The 21,166-nt window shown below is 37.8% G+C and overlaps 1 protein-coding gene across 1 annotated transcript in view; it reads right to left on the bottom strand.

Annotated features, from left to right (window-relative positions):
• Positions 1-3,324: 3,324 nt before the first annotated feature.
• LOC121906576 (C-type lectin domain family 10 member A-like) overlaps positions 3,325-21,166 on the bottom strand; it is a 29,492-nt gene continuing 11,650 nt past the window's right edge. Inside the window, exons 6-10 of the mRNA XM_042425497.1 lie at positions 11,916-12,062; positions 11,149-11,295; positions 6,498-6,640; positions 4,748-4,851; positions 3,325-4,136 (exon numbers count right to left, since the gene is read on the bottom strand). Coding sequence (XP_042281431.1) covers positions 3,974-4,136; positions 4,748-4,851; positions 6,498-6,640; positions 11,149-11,295; positions 11,916-12,062 — 704 coding nt within the window. The 3' untranslated portion in view covers positions 3,325-3,973. The remainder of the gene's footprint in view (positions 4,137-4,747; positions 4,852-6,497; positions 6,641-11,148; positions 11,296-11,915; positions 12,063-21,166) is intronic.

Here is a 21,166-nt window from a genome sequence, read left to right as displayed (position 1 = left end):
TGGGTTTTTTTTTTTTTTTTGCTTTCTACTGTTTATTGTTGTGCTGTTGTATGTTTTTTGTCGGGGACTACAGATGCAAATTAGCTTCAAGCTAACTCTGGTGCAGTGCATCTTTAATGTTTCAAATTGCACACTGTCCCAGTCAATAAATCAATCAATCAATCTTTCAGTCAATTTTCAGCATAGCGTTCTCTGTAGGTGCTCTTCTACAATGTGTGTGCAGCACTGTATAGCCACAGATGTCACTCACTCTGTACTGACAAACTCTGAAGCTTTTCCATCTCTTTAGTTATTTCAGTGAGGTTGGCAAGCAGCAGGTCTCTCTCTTCAGACACGGAAGAAAGGTTGTTATTACTGTCCTGGAGACGCTCAGTCAGGTTGTCTATGACATCTTCAGCTGAACTGCGCACACTGTGGTCTGAAATAAATCAAAAGACAGGTCAAATTTATGTTTATTAAGTCACTTATCTCAAATACCATTTTAAAACTTTTAAAATGTACATTTTTAGTAATTACAGCTTCCAGTATCATTTTAAAGCAAATAGCTATCAGGAGTAGTGGAGCAGGTGAACCCAAATGTAGGACAAAACAGCCAGAATGAACAGAAGAAAGTCTCTGTAATAAAGGTGTGCAGGCACAGCAAAATGGAACAAAACAAAACCAGACTGAACAGAGCAGAACTTTACAGAGCAAAGGATCCAGATCTCAAGAGGTTATTCAAAGCAAGTTTTTTCCAGATTTTCATCCAGTCTTGACTACGACATAAAAGCAGTCCTGGTGTTTGACACTGAGCAGCCCAGCACATACAGCACATGTTGTAAATACTATGCCACCCTGATGTTTTCTCACAACAGGTTCACTAACATTTAGCTCTAGTAAAAAAATAAAAATAAAGCGTGACATGTATCCGTGCCAGTACAATTTTACAAGCAAACTGAATGTTTTTAGATTTGAAGTATTGTCCCACATAGTAACCTTAAAGGTTTTTTTTTTTTCACCTGCAAAATGGCGTTTATATACAGATACATGGGAGAATATTTTCCCTGTTATTAATGTAGTTTTATGAAACATCATTGAAACAAGTCCATGCAGGTGTCCAGAGATCAAAGACATGACAGATATGACCTACACCAGCATTCAAACATGGTTTAAAATATGGCACCAAGGAGAAAGTTGAGGTGATGCTCATGTTCATCCAGACCTCTACCTGCAGAGTTTGGCTGAGAATAAGCAGAGCAGTACAACATAAATGGAAAAGAAAAATAGACATCTTGCTGTAGAATGTTCCTCCTAAATTCAGTCTGACTTAAACTTCTGAATGTGAAACAGACTCACAGTGGACACCAAGGCCGATGAGTCCAGCCAGCAGGAAAACACTCAGCAGCCCCAGAAAGACAAGAAGAGCTCCATGAAATCTCCTCTGTGAGCTCCCCAGACCTGAACAGAGAAACAGTGAATAGTCAATGATACAACAAAAGAACAGATGATAATTTAGATCTTTGTGCAACATTTTTACCTGTCTGTTTTGTTGAAGTTCTTGAGTCAACATTTGCATAAATTGCCTCCATCGCTCTTAAGGATGCCAAGTATTTTCTAAAGGGTCAGCTCTGAAGCACAAGCTACAACGCATGTATAGTATATGATGAAACTCTTGTTGGGTTCAGTTTCTCACACAAATATACTAAAAATAGATACAATCTGTGGTAATAACTTGAAACAGGAACTGTCAAAAACTCTATGAGTCTCTTGTCTTGTTTTACTTTTTAAACAGAAATCAACATATGGATGCTGTTTGGTAGTAAGCTCATTGGAAGGAGATTTTCATTTGTCGCTCATAGAGAACATATTCATATTGTTTTTCATAATACCAATAATGGCTGTTGTTTTTTGTCATTCTTACACAGAATGTTTATGTTTTACATGTCTGTAAACTGCTCTCTAATACATTTGTTCCACAGAACAGTGGCAACAGGGGTATTTTTGAGGAAGTAGATAAGTTAAGGCAAAGCCTTGTGGTATTTGTGTCCATGACACCACTGTCACCAATGTAAAAAATCAGCTGTGTAAGAACAAGCAACACTGATGTAGCAGTATCACCTAGCAGCCCATATAACATACTAATATCACAGTGTAACAGTGTTTATGGCGGCACTTATGGGTTTAAATCAGAAGACTTCAAAGACCCAGAGCAGTTGGAAGGTTTAAAAGTCAGAAATATAAGGAGAAACAGTGAGATGTTGTCATTAATTCTATGCTGAACAGGAAACTAGTGAAGAAAGGCCAACACAGGAGTGACGGAGGAGCAGCAGCGTTTTAAATAAGTGGCATGCGGGATATGGAAGACTGACTAAGACCAACTTATAAGGAATTACAGCAGTCTAATGATAGATGGCCATCTAATGGGGTGCCTATGCCAAGGCATAAGAAATGAGATAGTTAGGATTAGTGATAGTGACATCATACCTGCACCATCTTTTGTTTCAAGCCCACAACACAGATCATATGTATTGGTGTATACAGCAGGTGTAGGAACCACAACACAAAAGTCTAATTATATACACAATACACATTAAAGATGTCATATTGGTTTAGACTGAAGTCCAGCAGGATACATAATATACAATATGATCTACTTTGTGTCATAAAGCTCAATATTACATTCTACAATTAAGTCCCCATGCATCTGGTCTATAGACACAAAAGACAGTTCTGGGGAACCTTAATGCTTGGAGGTGGAGGTTGTGATGGATGGTAGGTGTACAAACGGTCCTGTCTAACAGTCAACGTTGGTTCCTTTGAACCATGAAGACAATCCTTCCTCAACTCTAACCAAGTAGTTTTAGTTAAGTAAACAAAAGAACAGTCGTCTCTCATGTCAAAGCCACATGGTTTGCTGACCCACCCGTCCACCTGAACTCTTCCTCAAGTCACTTGTACAAACAACCAGTGCTTTTATTTTTCTGGTGAAGACAGTCTCAGATCTCATCCAGTAGATTGTCTAGATTGAGATACAGGATGTTCTGTTTCATTGTTAGAGTTGTTTTCTTCACTTAGTGCCTGTTGAATACAGCATGAGAGTGTGGTGAAAAGACAGATCATCTTTTAACCAAGTTCAGTTTTGAATGAATGAAATCCCCATCTGTAGCTGACCTCTCACATCCCAGTAGAACAGGGTTTTTCTGCACAATTAATGATGATAGAATAAAAATAAAGACACTGAAAACAAATTAATTAAAAAGATTTTAATTGTTTTCATAATTACACAAAAAGCCACAACCAGTATCAGCTACCAGCATTACAAAGGACATCATGACAAATGTCTGACTCCAGTACAGTGCTTATATGTTGTAATTGACTGACTTTATATTGACTCATCTGTTGAATAGTTTTGGTTTACAATTCTTCTAAAATAATTTGATAATTTTCTCACAACAGCAAGTGTTTCCTGAGTGAAACCACTAATTATCAAGTAAAATTCACAAACACTGATGGCCTCTGCTTAAGAGATCTGTCAGCTGCTGAATAGACTTCATTTAAAAATTATTTTCAGAAAAGTGTCATTTGATGATATAGTAAGACATAATTACACAAAATCTATATTACATTGTTTAATTATGATATGAGGGATGTCATAAGAAATGGTCTCAATCAGGTTTTTTGCAACTTTCAACTATCATGAAATCTTTAGCTAAGACATTAATCAAAATAAAGGTTTTTATGAATCTTGCATTTTGCAGAGGTTTGATTTGTTTTATCTGTTTGCTTATTTTAGTTGTTTGAAACATTGGAAATTGGTTAATGAAGCTCTTCTGGCAAAAGCCGTAAACATCTAATTTATAGAAATCTCTTTAAAAAGGCAGAGCAGAAGCAAAAGGTCATCAGCACAGCAGAGAAAAGTTTCAAATTCACACACATACAAACTAATTTGCCTTTTGCAAAATCATAGTTTGCTTTGAAAAAGCATTTTTACATATTATAAACCAGCATTTTTCTCACAGATCCACCGCAGAGAAGCATCACATGACAGATCATTCCAGTTGTCTCCAGTTTTCCCCTCAGCCCTGATATGTACACAGTCCTCTTCACCCCACTGCGGATCTCCATTTCCATTATCAGGCTGATTTGACCTCCAGTACCTACAGGTCAGTGAACAAGAGAATCGTGACACTTAATCTCTGACATGAACACAGTCCTTCACTGGAACATAAGAAAACTGAATGTGTCTCATTCTATTCATTGTACTTATTCTTCCTGGCAAGAAGTAGGGTTGTAAATAATATTTCTTCACAAACATCACAGAATGGAATTTCTTCTATCTTGCATGATGTGCCTTAGTATAGTTTTGAGCTATAGAGTAGCAAATTGGACGGGACTGCAGGTTCACTGTAGTATTTTTCCTAAATATAAATTTGCAGTCATCAAATAGCAACAAAGGAGCCTCCTGTATAAATAAACACCCCCATAGTGTTCTGGTCATCAGTTACAGTACTGTACAGTTGGTGAAGTGTAAAACATGACTGTGGACCAGAAACTCCGTCTCAGATGCACCATTAAACGGTAGTTTGGTTTGATTTTTTCTCATAATTATCATTTTGCACTGATGATTTAACCAGAAAAGCTTCAGACCAACCTGGAACTGCCAGTCACCTCACATTGTCTGTGATAGAAGATTTAATACATATCACCAACCTCTAATATACAGCAGTGATTGTGTATGTTGTTAATAAACAACCAACTGAAGCCAAACCTTGAAGTCAGTGGTGTTCCATCAATCCATTTCCAGGTTCCCTCTTCGTCTCTGTCAGTCAAACCAATCCAAGTTGCTACCTCAGTGAAGGTAGACAAGAATGTCTGTTTTCAAAAAAGGGAAAAAAGTCATATTATTTATATTGTTTTTTGAACAACAATATGCAGTTTACATAGGATTACATTATTATTATTGAAATATAATAATAATATAATCATTATCATCATATTTTTTTCTTGTTTGATAAACTTAAATTTTAGATTTATTTAAAAAAAATTTTTTGAGGTGCCCTTTTGTTTTTTCAGAATCTCACTTGCACAGTCCTTCTTTAATCCTTTAATGCATTATGGGTTGTTGTGTCTTGTTATTTGTACAAATAGATAAACTAAAGAAAAAAAACAAAACAAAACAAAAAAAATATTGACAGCACAAAGCTTAGTAGAAGCTAGTGGTGTAACGGAACGTAGTTGATCTGTGATCTGTATGAATTGCCTCCGACAGTTCAGCATGAATGTGAACCGCGGATAAACTGCAAAATGTAATGTCTCATTGGAGACAAAGTAAACAAACTGATGTAGCTACAAGTCATGGACAGACAGCGTGTCACTAACAGGATTTTGAAGAGCAACAACCAAACCAGCATCTAGTGGGTCCGTAGTGACATCTGCAGCCATGTTAACATGATGTTTAATGTGCTGCAGCTGAGCAGCTAATTAGTGATCTAGCTGCTGACTGACATTAACGGTGCACTTTTCCCTGGTGAATGTTTGTTTGGTGGCTCATTCAACAAGCTAAACTGCAAAACAAGACGTGTGCTCATGTTTTTGAGTTATCAACAAGTTTTGATGATGTGGACACAGGCTATTTTTTCATTCACTACCATGTTTAAAAGAAAAAGGTATCATGCCTCATATTGCATTTTAATTTAACAATTTTGTACTGAATATTTGATATATTTTAAGGTTTTATTTAAACATTGGAGATTTTGAATATTTTCACAGAAGACCACTGGCAAAAGTTCCTTGCTTTAAGTCTTTTACAGAATAAATGGAAAGCAAAGTTATATTTGTCTCCTTTTTCTTTTTTCTCCTTTCCCGAAAAATGATCAGATCCGTGACTCAAAACCATGATACGATCTGAACTATGAGTTTTGTGATCTGTTGCACCCCTGGTGGGAACTGATTCCCCCAGACTGACCTATATTTGTCCTCATTTACAAGCACATTTATGTAGTGACTGCTAGTGTTAGCACTATTTGAATACTTATTAATAACTATTTTTATTTATAAACTTCATCTTTCTCAAGAATCAGGGAATAAGAAATGTCATTAAATTGTGCATAAATTACTGTATACAGAACTCCTGTTGCCAGATATCATGTTTTTTCTTAAACTGATACACAGATTTGTACTGATTAAATACTTGCAGTGTATGAGTGACTGCTTCTGCAGTTTGATTAAAACATAGTGAAAGGTTAAAAGAATGTTAGCTAGCTTGCTAAAGATGAAATGAAATACTTTGATTTTAAGGCAAATGTGCAAACTTAAGAATACCAGCAAAACATGCTACAGAGCAGCACAAGTTCATTCAAATCATTTGAATTATTGTTGTCAAGGTGTTGAACACCAATGATCCATATAAATCAATTAATTACTTAATTAATAAGTAAGTATTTTAGCTTTTTTAAAGGTACAGGAAGATTGCAATTAGGCATAGTTTCTTTACAAGCATAGAAACAAACAGTCTGTACCTGTTCTTCAGTGCTGTCTATAACCACCAGATCTGCTCCTTTCTCTCTGCAGTCCTGTCTGCCTGTGAACCAGGAACCAGACTCATTTGAGCGGAGATAACAGGAACGTCTGAACATCCTCCATCCTGCAGGACAAGTTTTCTCTGTAACACACAACATTAGAAATTAGACAAGAATCAAGTCTGTCTGTTTCCAAAGTATGAGGGTTAAAACAACATAACATGTGACTAGAGTTGACTTGTTGATATTCTACCAACTATGGAGCATTTCTGGTGCTGATTTTTAGCTGCAGTTCTGTGGTATGAATACAATTTTTGTGATTATTGCATCTTTCAAATTATTTTGATGACATCAGTTTTTATTTGAAGATAATGGAACAAACTGTTGATTTTAGCTCATTCTTTCTGTGTCTCCATGTCAGATTTTGAGGTGGGATACTAATACTGGATGACACCACAGAAATAAACACATATGGGTTCATAAAAATCTCAAAAATAACTGCGCTCACTTTCTTTGACAGCTAGTTTGATTCACAGTTTGATCATGAGCTCAATACCAAGGTTTGGCCAGCAGATGCCTCCCTTTGAATGTATAAAATGCTTTGAAACCATTCTCAGCAGTTTTTCCAAAGCGAGTGGCAAAAGCTTTGTGTCTCCAATCACAACATGTTTTAAATCATCATACAAGGATCTCACAAAGCTCAGCTTTCACACCACCAGATGAAAGTAAAATTTGAATCAACAAAAATTCATGTAATACCACCACTACCATTACATTTGAGTCAGAGTCTTGCACCAGGTAGCTCAAAAAAATCATCAATCCTTTAATCCTTTTATAAAACTTTAAATCAGCCTACAGTTAAACCAGTGATCTTTGTGCTATTAAGCAAACATCTGTTTATCCTAGTTAAGGCTAACCTGACTTGTTTTTTGGTCATGTGAAAGTAACAAATAAAGTGTGTTAACTGAGTGTGTAGTCTGTTGATTATAGGTCAGGTTTCATGTTACATTAACAGGTCAAGTCAGGTGCAGGTCTCTAAAACTGGACTTGTGAGTGCTTTGTTTTGAATAAAACAACCAGAGATTGTCTGAAGTACTTCTGAGTAACGTTGGACCAGTGGAAGAGAAAGCATCCTTCTTCAATAAAAGTATATTGTAAATCAGTAATTCTTTGTTTTTAATAAAATAAAAATATCTTAGCTATTTCCTTAGATTATATCTATTAAATGTAAGAAAAAATGTTAACCTTCCCACTATAATCATAGTTTTCTTATTGTACACAACATATTGATACACAGCATATTGATCTTCCATAAAAACTAGTTTTCAATCAGCATCATTTGTTATGTGATTTTTGGCTACAGACCAAAAATATGACAACCTGAAAGCCACCTTAACATTTGGGGATGCTGTCTTAAAACACAAATAGTTAAATAAGTAGTTAACTCCGAGATACTGAAGTGGGATACTTCACTACTTATGTCCTGATGACTCGGATCAAATAAGGTGCTTGAACTTATGATATAACTAATGATATACAAGCCACTTTATGTTCACTTTGAAGTCAGATCTTTTGTATATTTGGTTAAAAAGTAAAACTTTTCTAGACGTCTACTGTACTAACTGTACTGTCTGTGCTTTACTGTGCTGAATGATGTATGTGCAGTTTGTTTTCACATTCATCATCTGAAGGGGAAAGTCTCTCTGTGCTCACCTTCTCACCTTAAATCTGAGTTTACCAGCATGATTTATGACATCACAAGCAGTTTGGAAGCTAATCCTGGTCAAGTGATGAATTACCTCAGAGTGATGTGGAAACATTTGTTTCAAGATCATTTTAGTGGCAATTTTCAGGGTTGAACAAAGTTAATTACATGTGATACACATAACTATTTGAGTAACACTTCTTTGACACCCATGTTTATAATGTATTATAAACATATTTATAATGCATTATAATCTGCTTATAGCTGTATAATTATGTTGTAAGCACTCATAAATATTCATAATGCTTTATAACAATAATCATAACACATTATAAAGCATTTTATAATGACTTATAAGGCCAAGTATCATAATACTTCATTGCTGGTCACACGCTGACATTTTTTGCAAGGGTCATAGTGTTTTATAATTCTCATAGTTGTAAAACAATATAATCACTGTTATAATGCATTAAAATGTGATTATAAGTTACTCTAGGTGGTCATTGGGTGTTTTAAGTGAAGTAATGAAATTCTCGAGGTATGGGCAGATATAATACATTACACGCTGGTTATAAGTCATTATAAGTGGTCATTAAATCTATGCAAGAACACAAGTGTCATAACAGAAATTGAGTACTCCAATGTGACACAACTTTTTGATGATGAACAACTGAATGATGGACATTTACATTTGACTAATGTAATGTTTCCCCAAAGAACTCACTAAATTGACTCAAATGATAGACAATACCTGAAACAATTCTACTTTACCTGTAGCTGTATACTTTACTTTTATGTAAACGTTTGATCAACAAAAGTGACTCCTTAAAAAAAATAGCACTGGTGTTAACACTTGGTAAGTCTCAGCCTTTAAAAGGGATATTTCACTTTAGTAGAACTTGTCAAAAATCAGCAGTCTTACCTCTGTCTAAAGTCATCTACTAATAAGCTAGTGTCCACTACTGTCCCTGTCATCTGCTGTCAACACCACCATTCCTCCCAGGTGTCAGGCTCCTCATTCACTTCAACTCATTTTGAGGACCAAGTCTAAATATAATACTTATGAAATATAAACAAACAATACAGCAATATTATTCTATGTAATATATTTTAGTTAAAGTTAAAGTTACTTGTTTTTTTGAGCCAATATAGCTAATTTTCAAATTATGAGTGTAGGCAGTATTTCTCACTTACATTAGTGAATTGTAAATGTCCATCATTCAGTTGTTCATTGTCAAACGGGAGTACTCACTTCATTGTGTGTTATGACTCTTTGAACAAATTAATTTTACAACATTTTGGGCCCTATCTTACACCCGATACAAAGTCTTTGCTAGTTTAAGCACCCACGTAGTTTAAATAGCACTACCACTTGTGCCCATCTCAGCGCCCATGGGCGTGTTGGTCTTAAAATGAGGTGTGGTCGGGCGCATTGTTGGTGCATTGCTATATTGAGGCAGCGGAAATCGATTTCGTTATTGAGCAACAAAAACCTGGTCTGAGGTTGATGGTGCAGTATTTCACTGTTATTTTTAAGGCGCATTATCAAGACAGTAATATGCCTACATAGGCAGGTGAACAACGCATGTACACACACAGACACACAGCAGCGCACAAACATGCAAAGATCACAGAAAGGATTATATTGTGAAAGAATATTGTTGTGTACATTAACATATTTTAAAAAATACATGTCATAATGGTTAGTCCTAATATTTATCAGAATTAATTAATTGCAGTAATGACGGACGAAATTGTCTAATTATTTGACCATATCTTGGCAATACACGGAGGTATTTAAACAAACCTGTCAGGTTGACGGTGTGTGTCAAGACCCAGCAAACGGATTTCAACAACGAATCAGACATGGATTTCCTGCCCATCAATACATGAGGACATGAGGAACACATGGGGAAATAAATTAAGTGAAAACAATGATTAATCTAAAGAAGGAAAGAATGGTGCACAGCTCTTAGCCGCTGCCAGCAGCAGGATCAGCACCTGGGAGAGCTGATCAAGTCCTGACAACTGTGTATGATGATTTTTTATATGATTAAAATTAATGATTTAATTTTTGGACAATATTTAACAAATAATCTTTAACATTTTTGAGATTACAGTGTTCAGGTTTCCATACTTTCAGCAATTAAAACCTTCAGACCGTGCGCTTAGATCGTTAAAATAGGGTCCTGAGTGTTTTTGCATAGATTTAATGATATTTTCTTTACTTGACTTAACAAGCAAACAATAACCACTTAGAGTAACTTACAATCACATTTTAATGCATCATAACAGTGGTTATTGAGACATTATAATCATTTTATAATGCATTACAACTATGAGAATTATAATACACTATGATCACTATGAAAAAAAAAGGTCAGTGAGTGATCAGCAATTATGAAGTATTATGATACTTAGTCTTATAAGTCATTATAGAATACATCATAATGTGTTATGATTATTCTTATAAAGCATTATGAATATTTATGAGTGCTTTGAACTATAATTATACAGTGCTATAAGCAGATTACACTGCATTACAAGTATGTTTATAATGTATTATAATCATGGGCGTCATATCAAGTGTTACCACATTTTGCATTGTAACACGCTAAATTTACTGTAGCGTGTTACAAAAGTCACATTTAGTATGTTAGCATGATATTATTGGTTAGAATGCTAACATGCTAAATGTTGACGGTGTTTGGAATTTCCTGATGACAAAAATTTTAAAATGTTTGAAGATGAGTAAATACAAGAACGAATCCACAAAGTTTTTTACAGTTACAATCAACAAGTTACAACATTGATTGTTGATTGAAGATCATTTGTATAATTAAAAGGACAGATTCCCACATCATCTTCTATTTTCAGCATAGTATTCTCTGTAGGTGCTCTTCTACAATGTGTATGCAGTACTGTATAGCCACAGATGTCACTCACTCTGTACAGGCAAACTCTGAAGCTTTTCCATCTCTTTAGTTATTTCAGTGAGGTTGGCAAGCAGCAGGTCTCTCTCTTCAGACATGGAAGAAAGCTTGTTATTACTGTCCTGGAGACGCTCAGTCAGGTTGTTTATGATAACGGAGTCTGAAATCAAAAGACATGTCACATTTATGTATATGTAGTCACTTATCTCAAATACCATTTTAAAACTTTTAAAATGTACATTTTCAGTAATTACAGCTTCCAGTATCATTTTAAAGCAAATAGCTGTCAGGAGTAGCGGAGCAGGTGGACCCAAATGCAGGACAAAACAGCCAGACCGAACTGAAAGAAGTCTCTTTAAGAAGGATACAGGTGTGCAGGCACAGCAAAATGGAACAAAACAAAACCAGACTGAACAGAGCAGAACTTTACAGAACAAAGGATCCAACAAGACTGAACTGAAACACAGGACTGAAATACTAACTGAAATAACGAGGAGATGAGGTGCAGATGGGCAGATGGGCAGATGGGTGAGGGGAATGAGGAGATGAAACAGAAGAACGGAAAAGAAGCTGATCGGCTGGGAAAACACTGGGAAAAGGACAGGACTAATGAAGATGATGCAGGCAGGTGAGGAGGGAAGAGTGGAGGGAAAAGCAGGCTGAGAATACAGGAGGAAACACACTGGGCAAACTCAAGCTGGTAGCTCCCATGGATGTATAAAGAGATCTGGATACAGGAACAGTGCTGGGCAGTACTGTATAGCCACAGATGTCACTCACTGTGTACAGACAAACTCTGAAGCTTTTCCATCTCTTTAGTTATTTCAGTGAGGTTGGCAAGCAGCAGGTCTCTCTCTTCAGACATGGAAGAAAGGTTGTTATTACTGTCCTGGAGACGCTCAGTCAGGTTGTTCATGATAACGGAGTCTGAAATAAACCAAAAGACATGTCACATTTATGTTTATTCAGTCACTTATCTCAAATACCATTTTAAAACTTTTAAAATGTACATTTTTAGTAATTACAGCTTCCAGTATCATTTTAACGCAAATAGCTGTCAGGAGTAGCGGAGCAGGTGGACCCAAATGCAGGACAAAACAACCAGAATACACTGAAAGAAGTCTCTTTAATACAGCAGAACAAAACCAGACTGAACAGAGCAGAACTTAACAGAACAAAGGATCCAACAAGACTGAACTGAAACACAGAACTGAAATACTAACTGAAATAATGAGGAGATGAGGTGCAGGTGGGCAGATGGGCAGAGAAACTTGAGTGAGGGGACTGAGGAGATGAAACAGAAGAACGTAAAAGAAGCTGATAGGCTGGGAAAATTCTGGGAAAAGGGCAGGACTAATGAAGATGATGCAGGCAGGTGAGGAGGGAAGAGTGGAGGGAAAAGCAGGCTGAGAACACAGGAGGGAAAACACTGGGCAAACTTAAGCGGGTAGCTCCCATGGATGTATAAAGAGAACTGGATACAGGAAGAGTGCTGGGCTTTGAAGTAAATTTGACATAGTGGCCAAACCGGGTAATTGCAACATCACATGATGCACACTGGCCCAAAAAGATTTTTTCCATCGACTAACATTGTGAGAGAGACGTTTGTAAATCAGTGGATACATTTTTTGAGCGTTGCAACCCCTGTGAAATGACTGGTTTCACTCTCATAATTTGATCCGTTCGGTCCAATCACATTTTGAAAGTCTAGAAGAGCTACACAATTGAATTGTTTTATCCCCATTCAAGTTAGCCAGAGGGCTAAACCAGAAGTAGCCGGCCCGGCCGGCGTAAGTCACTAGTGCGCTTGCTCTATGGGCCACACAGGTGGCTTCATGCACCACTGAGCAGTGGTGAGGACAAGCCTCCTTGAACGCCCCTAGGGGGTCTTACCTCTTTCCTTTCCTCATGGAAAGCTTCATTAAAAGGCTCTTGTTGGTTTTGACCTAATTCAAAAGAATGTTGTAGTTCTCCTCTAACATCTACCAATTCTTCCTCTTTGGTTTCAGGTTGCTGATGGGACACCTTAGCTCTGTCCCTGGCTATCTGTGGTTGCTATTGTATGTCTCGTATGTACTTTTGGTCAGCTTCTCTAAATTTGGCATAGACTGCGACCTTAGCTTTCAGTTCTTTTATTTCCTCTACTTCCCACTTAAGGAGGTTATCAGGCCTGTCAAGTCGATCTATTGTTGTGGCAAGCTCATGATTACATTCTCGGAGGAATTGTTCTAGCCTTTCGCTCTTTCCCTTCAACTCAGCTTTCCCTCCTTCTTCTGGAGGCTCACTAGCACCCTCATCTGGTGCATTACATTGAGCTTGCGGCTCAATGTGCGCTTCTGCTCTGGCTAAAGCATGTTCAAGTTGCTGTCAAAGGGTTTTGTCCCCTTCCTGTAGTCGTGCAGCTTCTCTTTCAGCTGAGTTGCAAAGCCAGGCACCAACTCTTCAGTCATATACCCCAACACTGATTCCAGGTTCTCAAAGAAGTCTCTTCAACTTTAGGATTCAGACGTGGCTGGACTCGCCATGTCTGATTTAGTATGATTAGGCTTATAGGTAGTTTGGTTAAGGCAGACATAGACTGTGCGAAACGAAGTTATTGAAGCTACCACCTAGCTTTAACTTTAACATCCAATTATTAGCTTGTTTAAAATCTAACACAACATGTCCTGACGGAAGCAGCTGAGTCTGGAGATGGAAGTAGCTGCGTCAGGGAGGAGGAGAGACCCAGCCTGAAGATAAGTGGAGTGGGAGAGGCTAGCTGTGCTGGAGAGGAAAGGGAAGGAGACACAGCAGCCGCCCTGGAGTCAGAGCAGCAGGCGGATGACGCGAGCACAAGTGAAATAGCATCAGAGACTAATTATAGTGATCCTTGGTTTATTCTTTATACTCTTCATTTAAATGAGTTGGGCAAAATCTGGGCAAATAGACATGGGGCTGCTTTGACCAGCATGATGAAGTGAAATAGAATGATAATTGTTCACATAGCACTGATGGTTAAAATTTATAATGATATGACCGAAAAAATAAAATCCGCATTTTGTGGATTGCAAAACATCATTATGATAATTGCCAATTAATGGAAAGTAGAATTGAAAAGGCAATTTTATTGTTCCCAGTATTTCTTTTTGCATGTGAAAACAGCTGCATCTAAATAAAAAGAACTAAATGTAAAAAATAATAATAATCAAAGAAAAGAAAACAAGATAATACAATCTACAGTATAGTAATGATGTTTTTAATTTTAGTTTTATTTATATGCGTTACAGTAGGATTTGTAACTGCAAATGTGGATAGTGTGTGGGTGATTGTGATTTTAAGTCAAACGGTGCATCATGTTGACCATCTTATTTTCAATATCCAGAAATTCAACTTAAAGCCCTTATGTGTAGACTTTTATGCAGATATAGTATATTTCAAATGATGGCATACGCTGCTTTTTGTAGAAACATTAGACAGTCTGATGAAAACCATCCTGGGTAAGAGTATGAGTTGAGGTTATCTCCTAGAAAACACTGCATCATGTCAGGGAGAGTCCTGCTTTTAAATTGGACAAAAAGGGTGAATGTGAATGTGATTAGCCACGACTGTCACCAACCTCTGAAACCAACCTACCTATAATGTACATGATAGTTTATGATAATGGGTTCTTTCTACTCCCTCTGGCCATGAAAATACCAAGGTGAGTCAGCCTTGACTGCATTACCTTTTTCATGAAAATTGAGTCCTGCCTGCCTTGACCCACTCTGTCTTGACAAATTCTGAAGCCTCTGCTTTTTAGTCATTTCAATGAGGCAGGGCTTGACATTAACCTCCTGAGGCACTTGTCCATCGGACAAGTAAATTTACCTTTCAGTTGCACAAAAGTCACTTGTCAAGGTAAAAATGGCTATAATTTACTTTTTTCATTTTGTTTGCAAATGCAGAATGCAGAATTCAGATGAACAAACAGTTGACAGCAAACAGTGTCAACATATGAATAATTCAATTTATGAATTTTATTGAAGCCATTACTTCCCTCCTTGAAATGAAACAAGTGCACAAAAATTAGGTAAATAAACATCAACAATATTTATTTACCTAATTTTTAAATATTAACAATATTTATTTACAACACATAAATAAATGGAGGCTTTATGGATGGATAGATGGACCGATCAGTCTTGATCTTAAAAACAAATCTGGATTCTCACACGGTGTATATGGTCCTGAATACAGATCAGTTTTTGAAATTATAACAAAATAACAAAACTGACTTATGAAGAATTAATTTGCTCAAACCTAAAGACAACAGTTTGACTGATAGATGAATCAGTCTGATGAACAATGAATCAGCATTTTGTTGACTAATAACTGAAACTATCTGTTAGTTTTAGTGCTGTGTTTACAACAGTTACTGAGGTCAACAACCTTTTAACGGCTTAGGAAAACATCATGTTAATAGAGCTGTTGTGTGGTGTTAGTAACGTTACCTGTATTAAAGATCTGTGAGTCCTTTTATAGCAGGGTTTAATCTTGTACTTGAGCTGAACGAACCTGCCAATCACAGGGGTATATGGCTGTTTCACAACAACTATGCTATTTATACAGGAAGAATGTGCGCTGAGAATTTGCGCACCTCACGCTAGATTATGTCGTTATTTTTGCTACACAGCTTTCAGTAAAATTCAAAGGTGAATTATTAAACCTCATTAAAGCATCATTCTGTTTATTTCAGCATCATCTCTCTGTTAACGATCACTTCATTTTGTTTTGAAGCACTTTGTAAAGTCCGTTTCAACACGAGCTCTATCAATAAATCATTTATCATTCTTCTGATGTTTAATAATGATGACTGACACTTTACAGTGGTGACGGTTTGCAGAAAAATGTGATGAATTAGGGGTAAAGTCGTTTCAAATATCCACAGCAGCCGTGCGTAATGATCAGCTGTTGGAGAGCCTGTGCGTAATTCTCACTGAGGTCTGATGAGCGGAACGGACACAACTGTTGACGTACAAACGGAGGTATAAAGACCTTTACATCCATTTTTGGCTCACTGTGACAGCAAATGAGGCTCGTTCATGTGATTCCACAGTGTGTGACATTAAAAAAACAGAACCAGGTGTATCTGCTTCTTTATAAGTCTGGCAGATAATAATGTATGTGCATATTTCAGAAAATAAAAGCCAATGAATAACACCTCCATGGCTGCATCTCATGGTTTGCAGCCATGGAGGTGCAAACCATGGGATAATGGTGTACTGAATCATTTGCAGAAAGAGATTTATTCCTCAAAACATTTTACTCCATAGTAAATGCCTTGCACAATAAACATTAGGATATTTCTTTGTGATGCCATTTGTTTCACTTGTTTCTATGACGACATTTACAACAACAAAAGCACGGCGGGTAATGAACAACCCGGTAGTCGTCGCCTTTTTTGTGGAATACCTGATGCGGCCCAGCCTCACCCAGACTCTGCCTCCAGCGGCCCCCAGGTAATTTGAGTTTGAGACCCCTGATCTAGACCTTACTAGTTTTTTCTGCCTCCTGCTTTGAATGTGTTCAAGTCTCTCCATCACCTGACGCCTGGGCTGCTTATATGTGTTTCTCTTTCTCTTTCTTTCTCTCTCCTTTTTCTTTACATCTTGAAACAGTTGCACCTTCTTCCTTCTTGAATCAGTTCTTTATTTTCTCCTCATTTTTCTTTCAACACCTTTAACTTTACATCCTGCTTCCTCACTTCTGTCTCCTCTCTCCTGATTCCTTCACTCACTCTGGAAATATAAAAAACTTCCTTTTAAAAATCTGACAGAGCATGAAGCACAACTTTAACTGGTGTGGTGTTAATTACGGTAATTGTGGACAAACTACACATGGTGGGAATGCATAAGCAGTCAAGTTCTCCAAACTATCAAGCTAGCGTTACATTAACATTACTGTAACCCCAGGATTCCACCGGGCGCATGTGCGCCACGTTCCGGCTCCGACGCGGTTTTGCTCCGTTCTCTGCACAGCGCCCTATTCCACCGGGAGCGTGTCAGAAGCGGAGCGTCTTCGCTGTGCGGAAGCCTTCCACTGTTACAAGTCAGTTGCACTCCTATTACAGTAATTACAGCAGCTTAGTCAAAGCTGATAAAGTCCCTTAAGGCTACCGTAATTACTGCAGTAGCAGGGCAACTAAACTGCCCAATTTTGTTAACTTGCTCAGCTTTCATTGATTTGGTCATTTTCCTTGATTTTTGTGCTTCTGCTATGGTTAAGTAGGCTATGTAGTTAAATGGTTTCTTTATTCATCTGTTTTAATTGCGTTTATTGTTGATATATACGACCAGGAGTCTGCACGGGGTGTTTTATTTTGAAAACTGACCGAATGCTGAATGCTGTTTCTGTGTCTGACTTCCTGCCCAGCTCGATCTGCTCTGTGCTGCTTGACGCGGCCTCCGTAAAGTATAGATGAGACACCTATCTTCAGTGCAGCGGAGCGGAGAGCCGCTTCTGAAATGCTTCTCTGCATCGGAGCCGGAACGCAGCGCACACATGCCTGGTGGAATTCAGGGGTAACGTCTGGAACACACTGGATGCGTGAACCTCAGCAGTGCGTGTGCGTTGCTGAACTGTTGCGTCTCTCACTCTTGCAGCGTCCACACTGGAAGCGTGTCTGCTCTATTTCTGCTGAGAACCGCACGCATCACTCGGAGAAAATAGGCGAGACCTCAAATCTCTAGATGAAGCGACGCAGCAGCCTCATGCGTCTCACACGGGCAGTGTGGCTGCTCTAACCTGTTAACATGGGCGCCGACACGAAAAGCAAGAAGTTCCGCGACGTACACGCGCTGCTCACGCATCTAGTGTGTCCCAGGAGTAAAGCAACACCAGATAAACTGGACAGTTAAAACAACATTAATGTCAATTTAAAAAACTTCTGTTTCATTGAAGAGCTTTTCTAACTACTTACTTTGTTGTCTTTTGTCTGACATTATTATTTGATGCCGCACATGTTAATGTCATATATGATCTTCTGAACTCTGATTCATTCGTCTGTCTCATGAAAGCAGCTCCAGTCTGCCTGCTAGCTTCAACGCGGAGGGTTCGTTTGTTTTGAACACCTGCGTAGCAGGAGCTCATGGTGCTTTGTTGGTCAATGTTAACAGTAACAAGCTGCAGTAGGAAGCCAGTCTGAGCTAACAGTTGTAAAGTCATTAAAGTTTGCATAAATGCTATTTCTGAATTTGAGAGGTGGCTAAACGGCATTTATGCGCGCTCAGCTGCGAGTATACGTTACATTTGTTTATATTTGTTTCTTTCGGGAGGTGCGGGGGATAAGGCAATGGTAGTGGAAACACTGCACATAACGTGGAGACACGTTTTTTAAATGACTAACTTGTCCAGTGGAGCATCTAAATTTCTCTTCCACTCAACCCACTTGTCCCGGACAAGCCTGTCAACCCTGAATGAGGCATGTCTTTGAAATGTCATGACATGTCTGTGAAACAGCAAATACCTTATAAATTCACATCATGTAATATTACACAATATCAACACAAGTCAAATTGTTTCCTAATTTTGCCCCATGACGACAGCTGACGCTGATGATTTTAAATCAGTCTATTAAATATCTCTCTCTCTATCTCTGGTGCAACTCTGACACACAGTAGGTCATTTTCTATTATTACCACAGTACTATGGAGCATTCCTTCATTCATTAGTTTGCCAACAAACTTATTAAACAAACAAATAATAAACAAATAAATTTATGGTAATGTACATTTACAGTGAACAATGACAAAATAGAAATTGTACAATCACTCAATTCACATCTTAGAGAGAAAAGAATTGTCACTTCTCTCTAAGATGTGAATTGTTGTTAAAATATTTGAAAAAAAGTCACATTCCTCAGGAAAATCTTTTTATCTCATCTATTTAAAAATGTGTATATTGTAATCAATGTTGTATTTTTATGACACCTTAACAAATTCAAATAGTAATTAAGACCAACGCAAACCAGAACAAAGTCAGGACATCTTTCAGAGTAGAATAATCAGCTCCTATAATCATGAGTTCAGTCTGACTTAAACTTCTGAATGTTAACCAGACTCACAGTAGACGCCGAGGCTGATGAATCCAGCCAGCAGGAAAACACTCAGCAGCCCCAGAAAGACAAGAACAGCTCCATGAAATCTCCTCTCTGAAGTCTTCGGACCTGAACAGAGAAAAGACCAGTGAATCCAATCAATCATACAATTAAAACATACTATTCACAGCTCAGTCTGTCAGCCTCTCTGTCTGACTGAATATTCTTACCTGTCTGAATTGTTGAATGTTTGGTATCAACATAGATTTCTTCAATTGTTGAAAAGCAACTATGGTATTTTCTAAAAGGACAGCTGTGTAGCACTGGCTGCTGTACATGTACTGCAGAAGATGACACTGTCTCTCTGTCACAGGGTTTGGCTGGACCAGCCACAGACCAGCCCTATATAACCACGGTTGAGTGAGTGAGTGAGTGAGTGAGTGAGTGATGAAGTTACACCACTGGTCGGCCGACTGAGTGTCAGAGTTTCCTCATTGGCTGATGATGGAATCAGAGGACAGCAGTAGTGTGATGCAGAGTGACTGTGTTTCCTGCCCTGAGTTCTGGTGCTCTCAGCTCCGATGTTAAATACAGTGAAGTCGGCTAAACTGACGTGTACCAATTCCTCTGCGTCTCCTCCTCTACCGTCCAGTGTGAGTGACTCTCCAGCTGACAGCGCTGTCAGCAGCCGGCAGGAGAGGCTAAAACCAGGGCACAAACTTTTTATTTCTCCAATGTTTTCTCATCACAAACGATGAACAACAGCATTAAAACACAAGTCTTGCAGGTAAAACGTGAGACTCAGAAACAACAGGAACTCCGGTCAGGTAGAACACTATCTGCACAAACACACACATCTGTCAACCGCAAGGCCAAAAGCCAAAACTTTCCACACACTGAGGGAGAGATTGCTACAGATGTTTTAAATGAATCAATTCCTTTTTAATGTTACATTATATGGTTATATTTTTTATGATATTTCAAAAATGATAATACAAGAATTTTATACAGACATGTTTGATGCCTTCTTTTCTAGCATATTCATTTACTCATTAAAGTATGTCTTAATGGTTTTAGGTTGTTATAAAAGTTATGAATGCACTGTGTATGTGTGTTACTATTTTACATAGATCATGATGAATTGTTCCTGTATTGTACTGCAACATCAGCAGACTCATCAGATAAAGTTGAAGGAAGTTCAGTATTATTTTTGTAAAGAGGAAGATGTAGAAAATAAAATTCGTTGGAGACAGGGTGAGACAAGTTATCTTTTCTTTGTAATCTCATCCTGAAACGCTCATTCTTGTACAAGAAAATACATTCTACTGAATTTTGATACTTCAGTTCCAGTCTCTATTGTTTAATGGTCATTACGAAGAAATTCTTTTAACATTTTGGCACTCAGTGTTAGGTCCTCAAAAGGCAACGGACCTGAGAAAGGCCTTACAAGAACACAATTTCACTGATCAGACCAGTTGCTCAGGTGAACTCCATACAAACTGGTTGGCTGTTAAGGGGAAAACAAGGAAATTAAATAGCCTTACCACATACAAAAAAAGAGAAAAAAAGAAAAGAGAAAAAAAAGAGACCTCTACAATGGGTAACTGTTGTAGCTGTAAAAAACCACAAGCAGAGAAATATGGTAGAGACGCCAAACGCATGAAACTACTCCATCCTGATACTGTTAAATATCTCAAGATATGGCAGGAAAAGTATGACTGTGTAGGAAAACTAGACGTAGAAGCTTGCGAAGAATTAGTAAAGGCAATTTCAGAAGGAACGAAAGGGAAAAAGGGGAAGTCAAAGAAAGAAGGTCTGCTACAGGCCAAGTCATGGCTGACAGAAGCAAGAGCCAGATGAACTGGTTTTCAGAAAAGAAAGAAGAAAGGGTTGCTAGACAACAAGACTGGCAGAATGATGACAGCTACGTGCCATGTTGGTTCTGTCTGGATCCTCCGCCTTACCCCGAACCTTGACC

The sequence above is a fragment of the Thunnus maccoyii genome, chromosome 11 (genome assembly GCF_910596095.1).
Source record: "Thunnus maccoyii chromosome 11, fThuMac1.1, whole genome shotgun sequence".
Classification (NCBI taxonomy): Eukaryota; Metazoa; Chordata; class Actinopteri; order Scombriformes; family Scombridae; genus Thunnus; species Thunnus maccoyii.
This window is presented reverse-complemented; position numbering and strand designations above follow the sequence as displayed.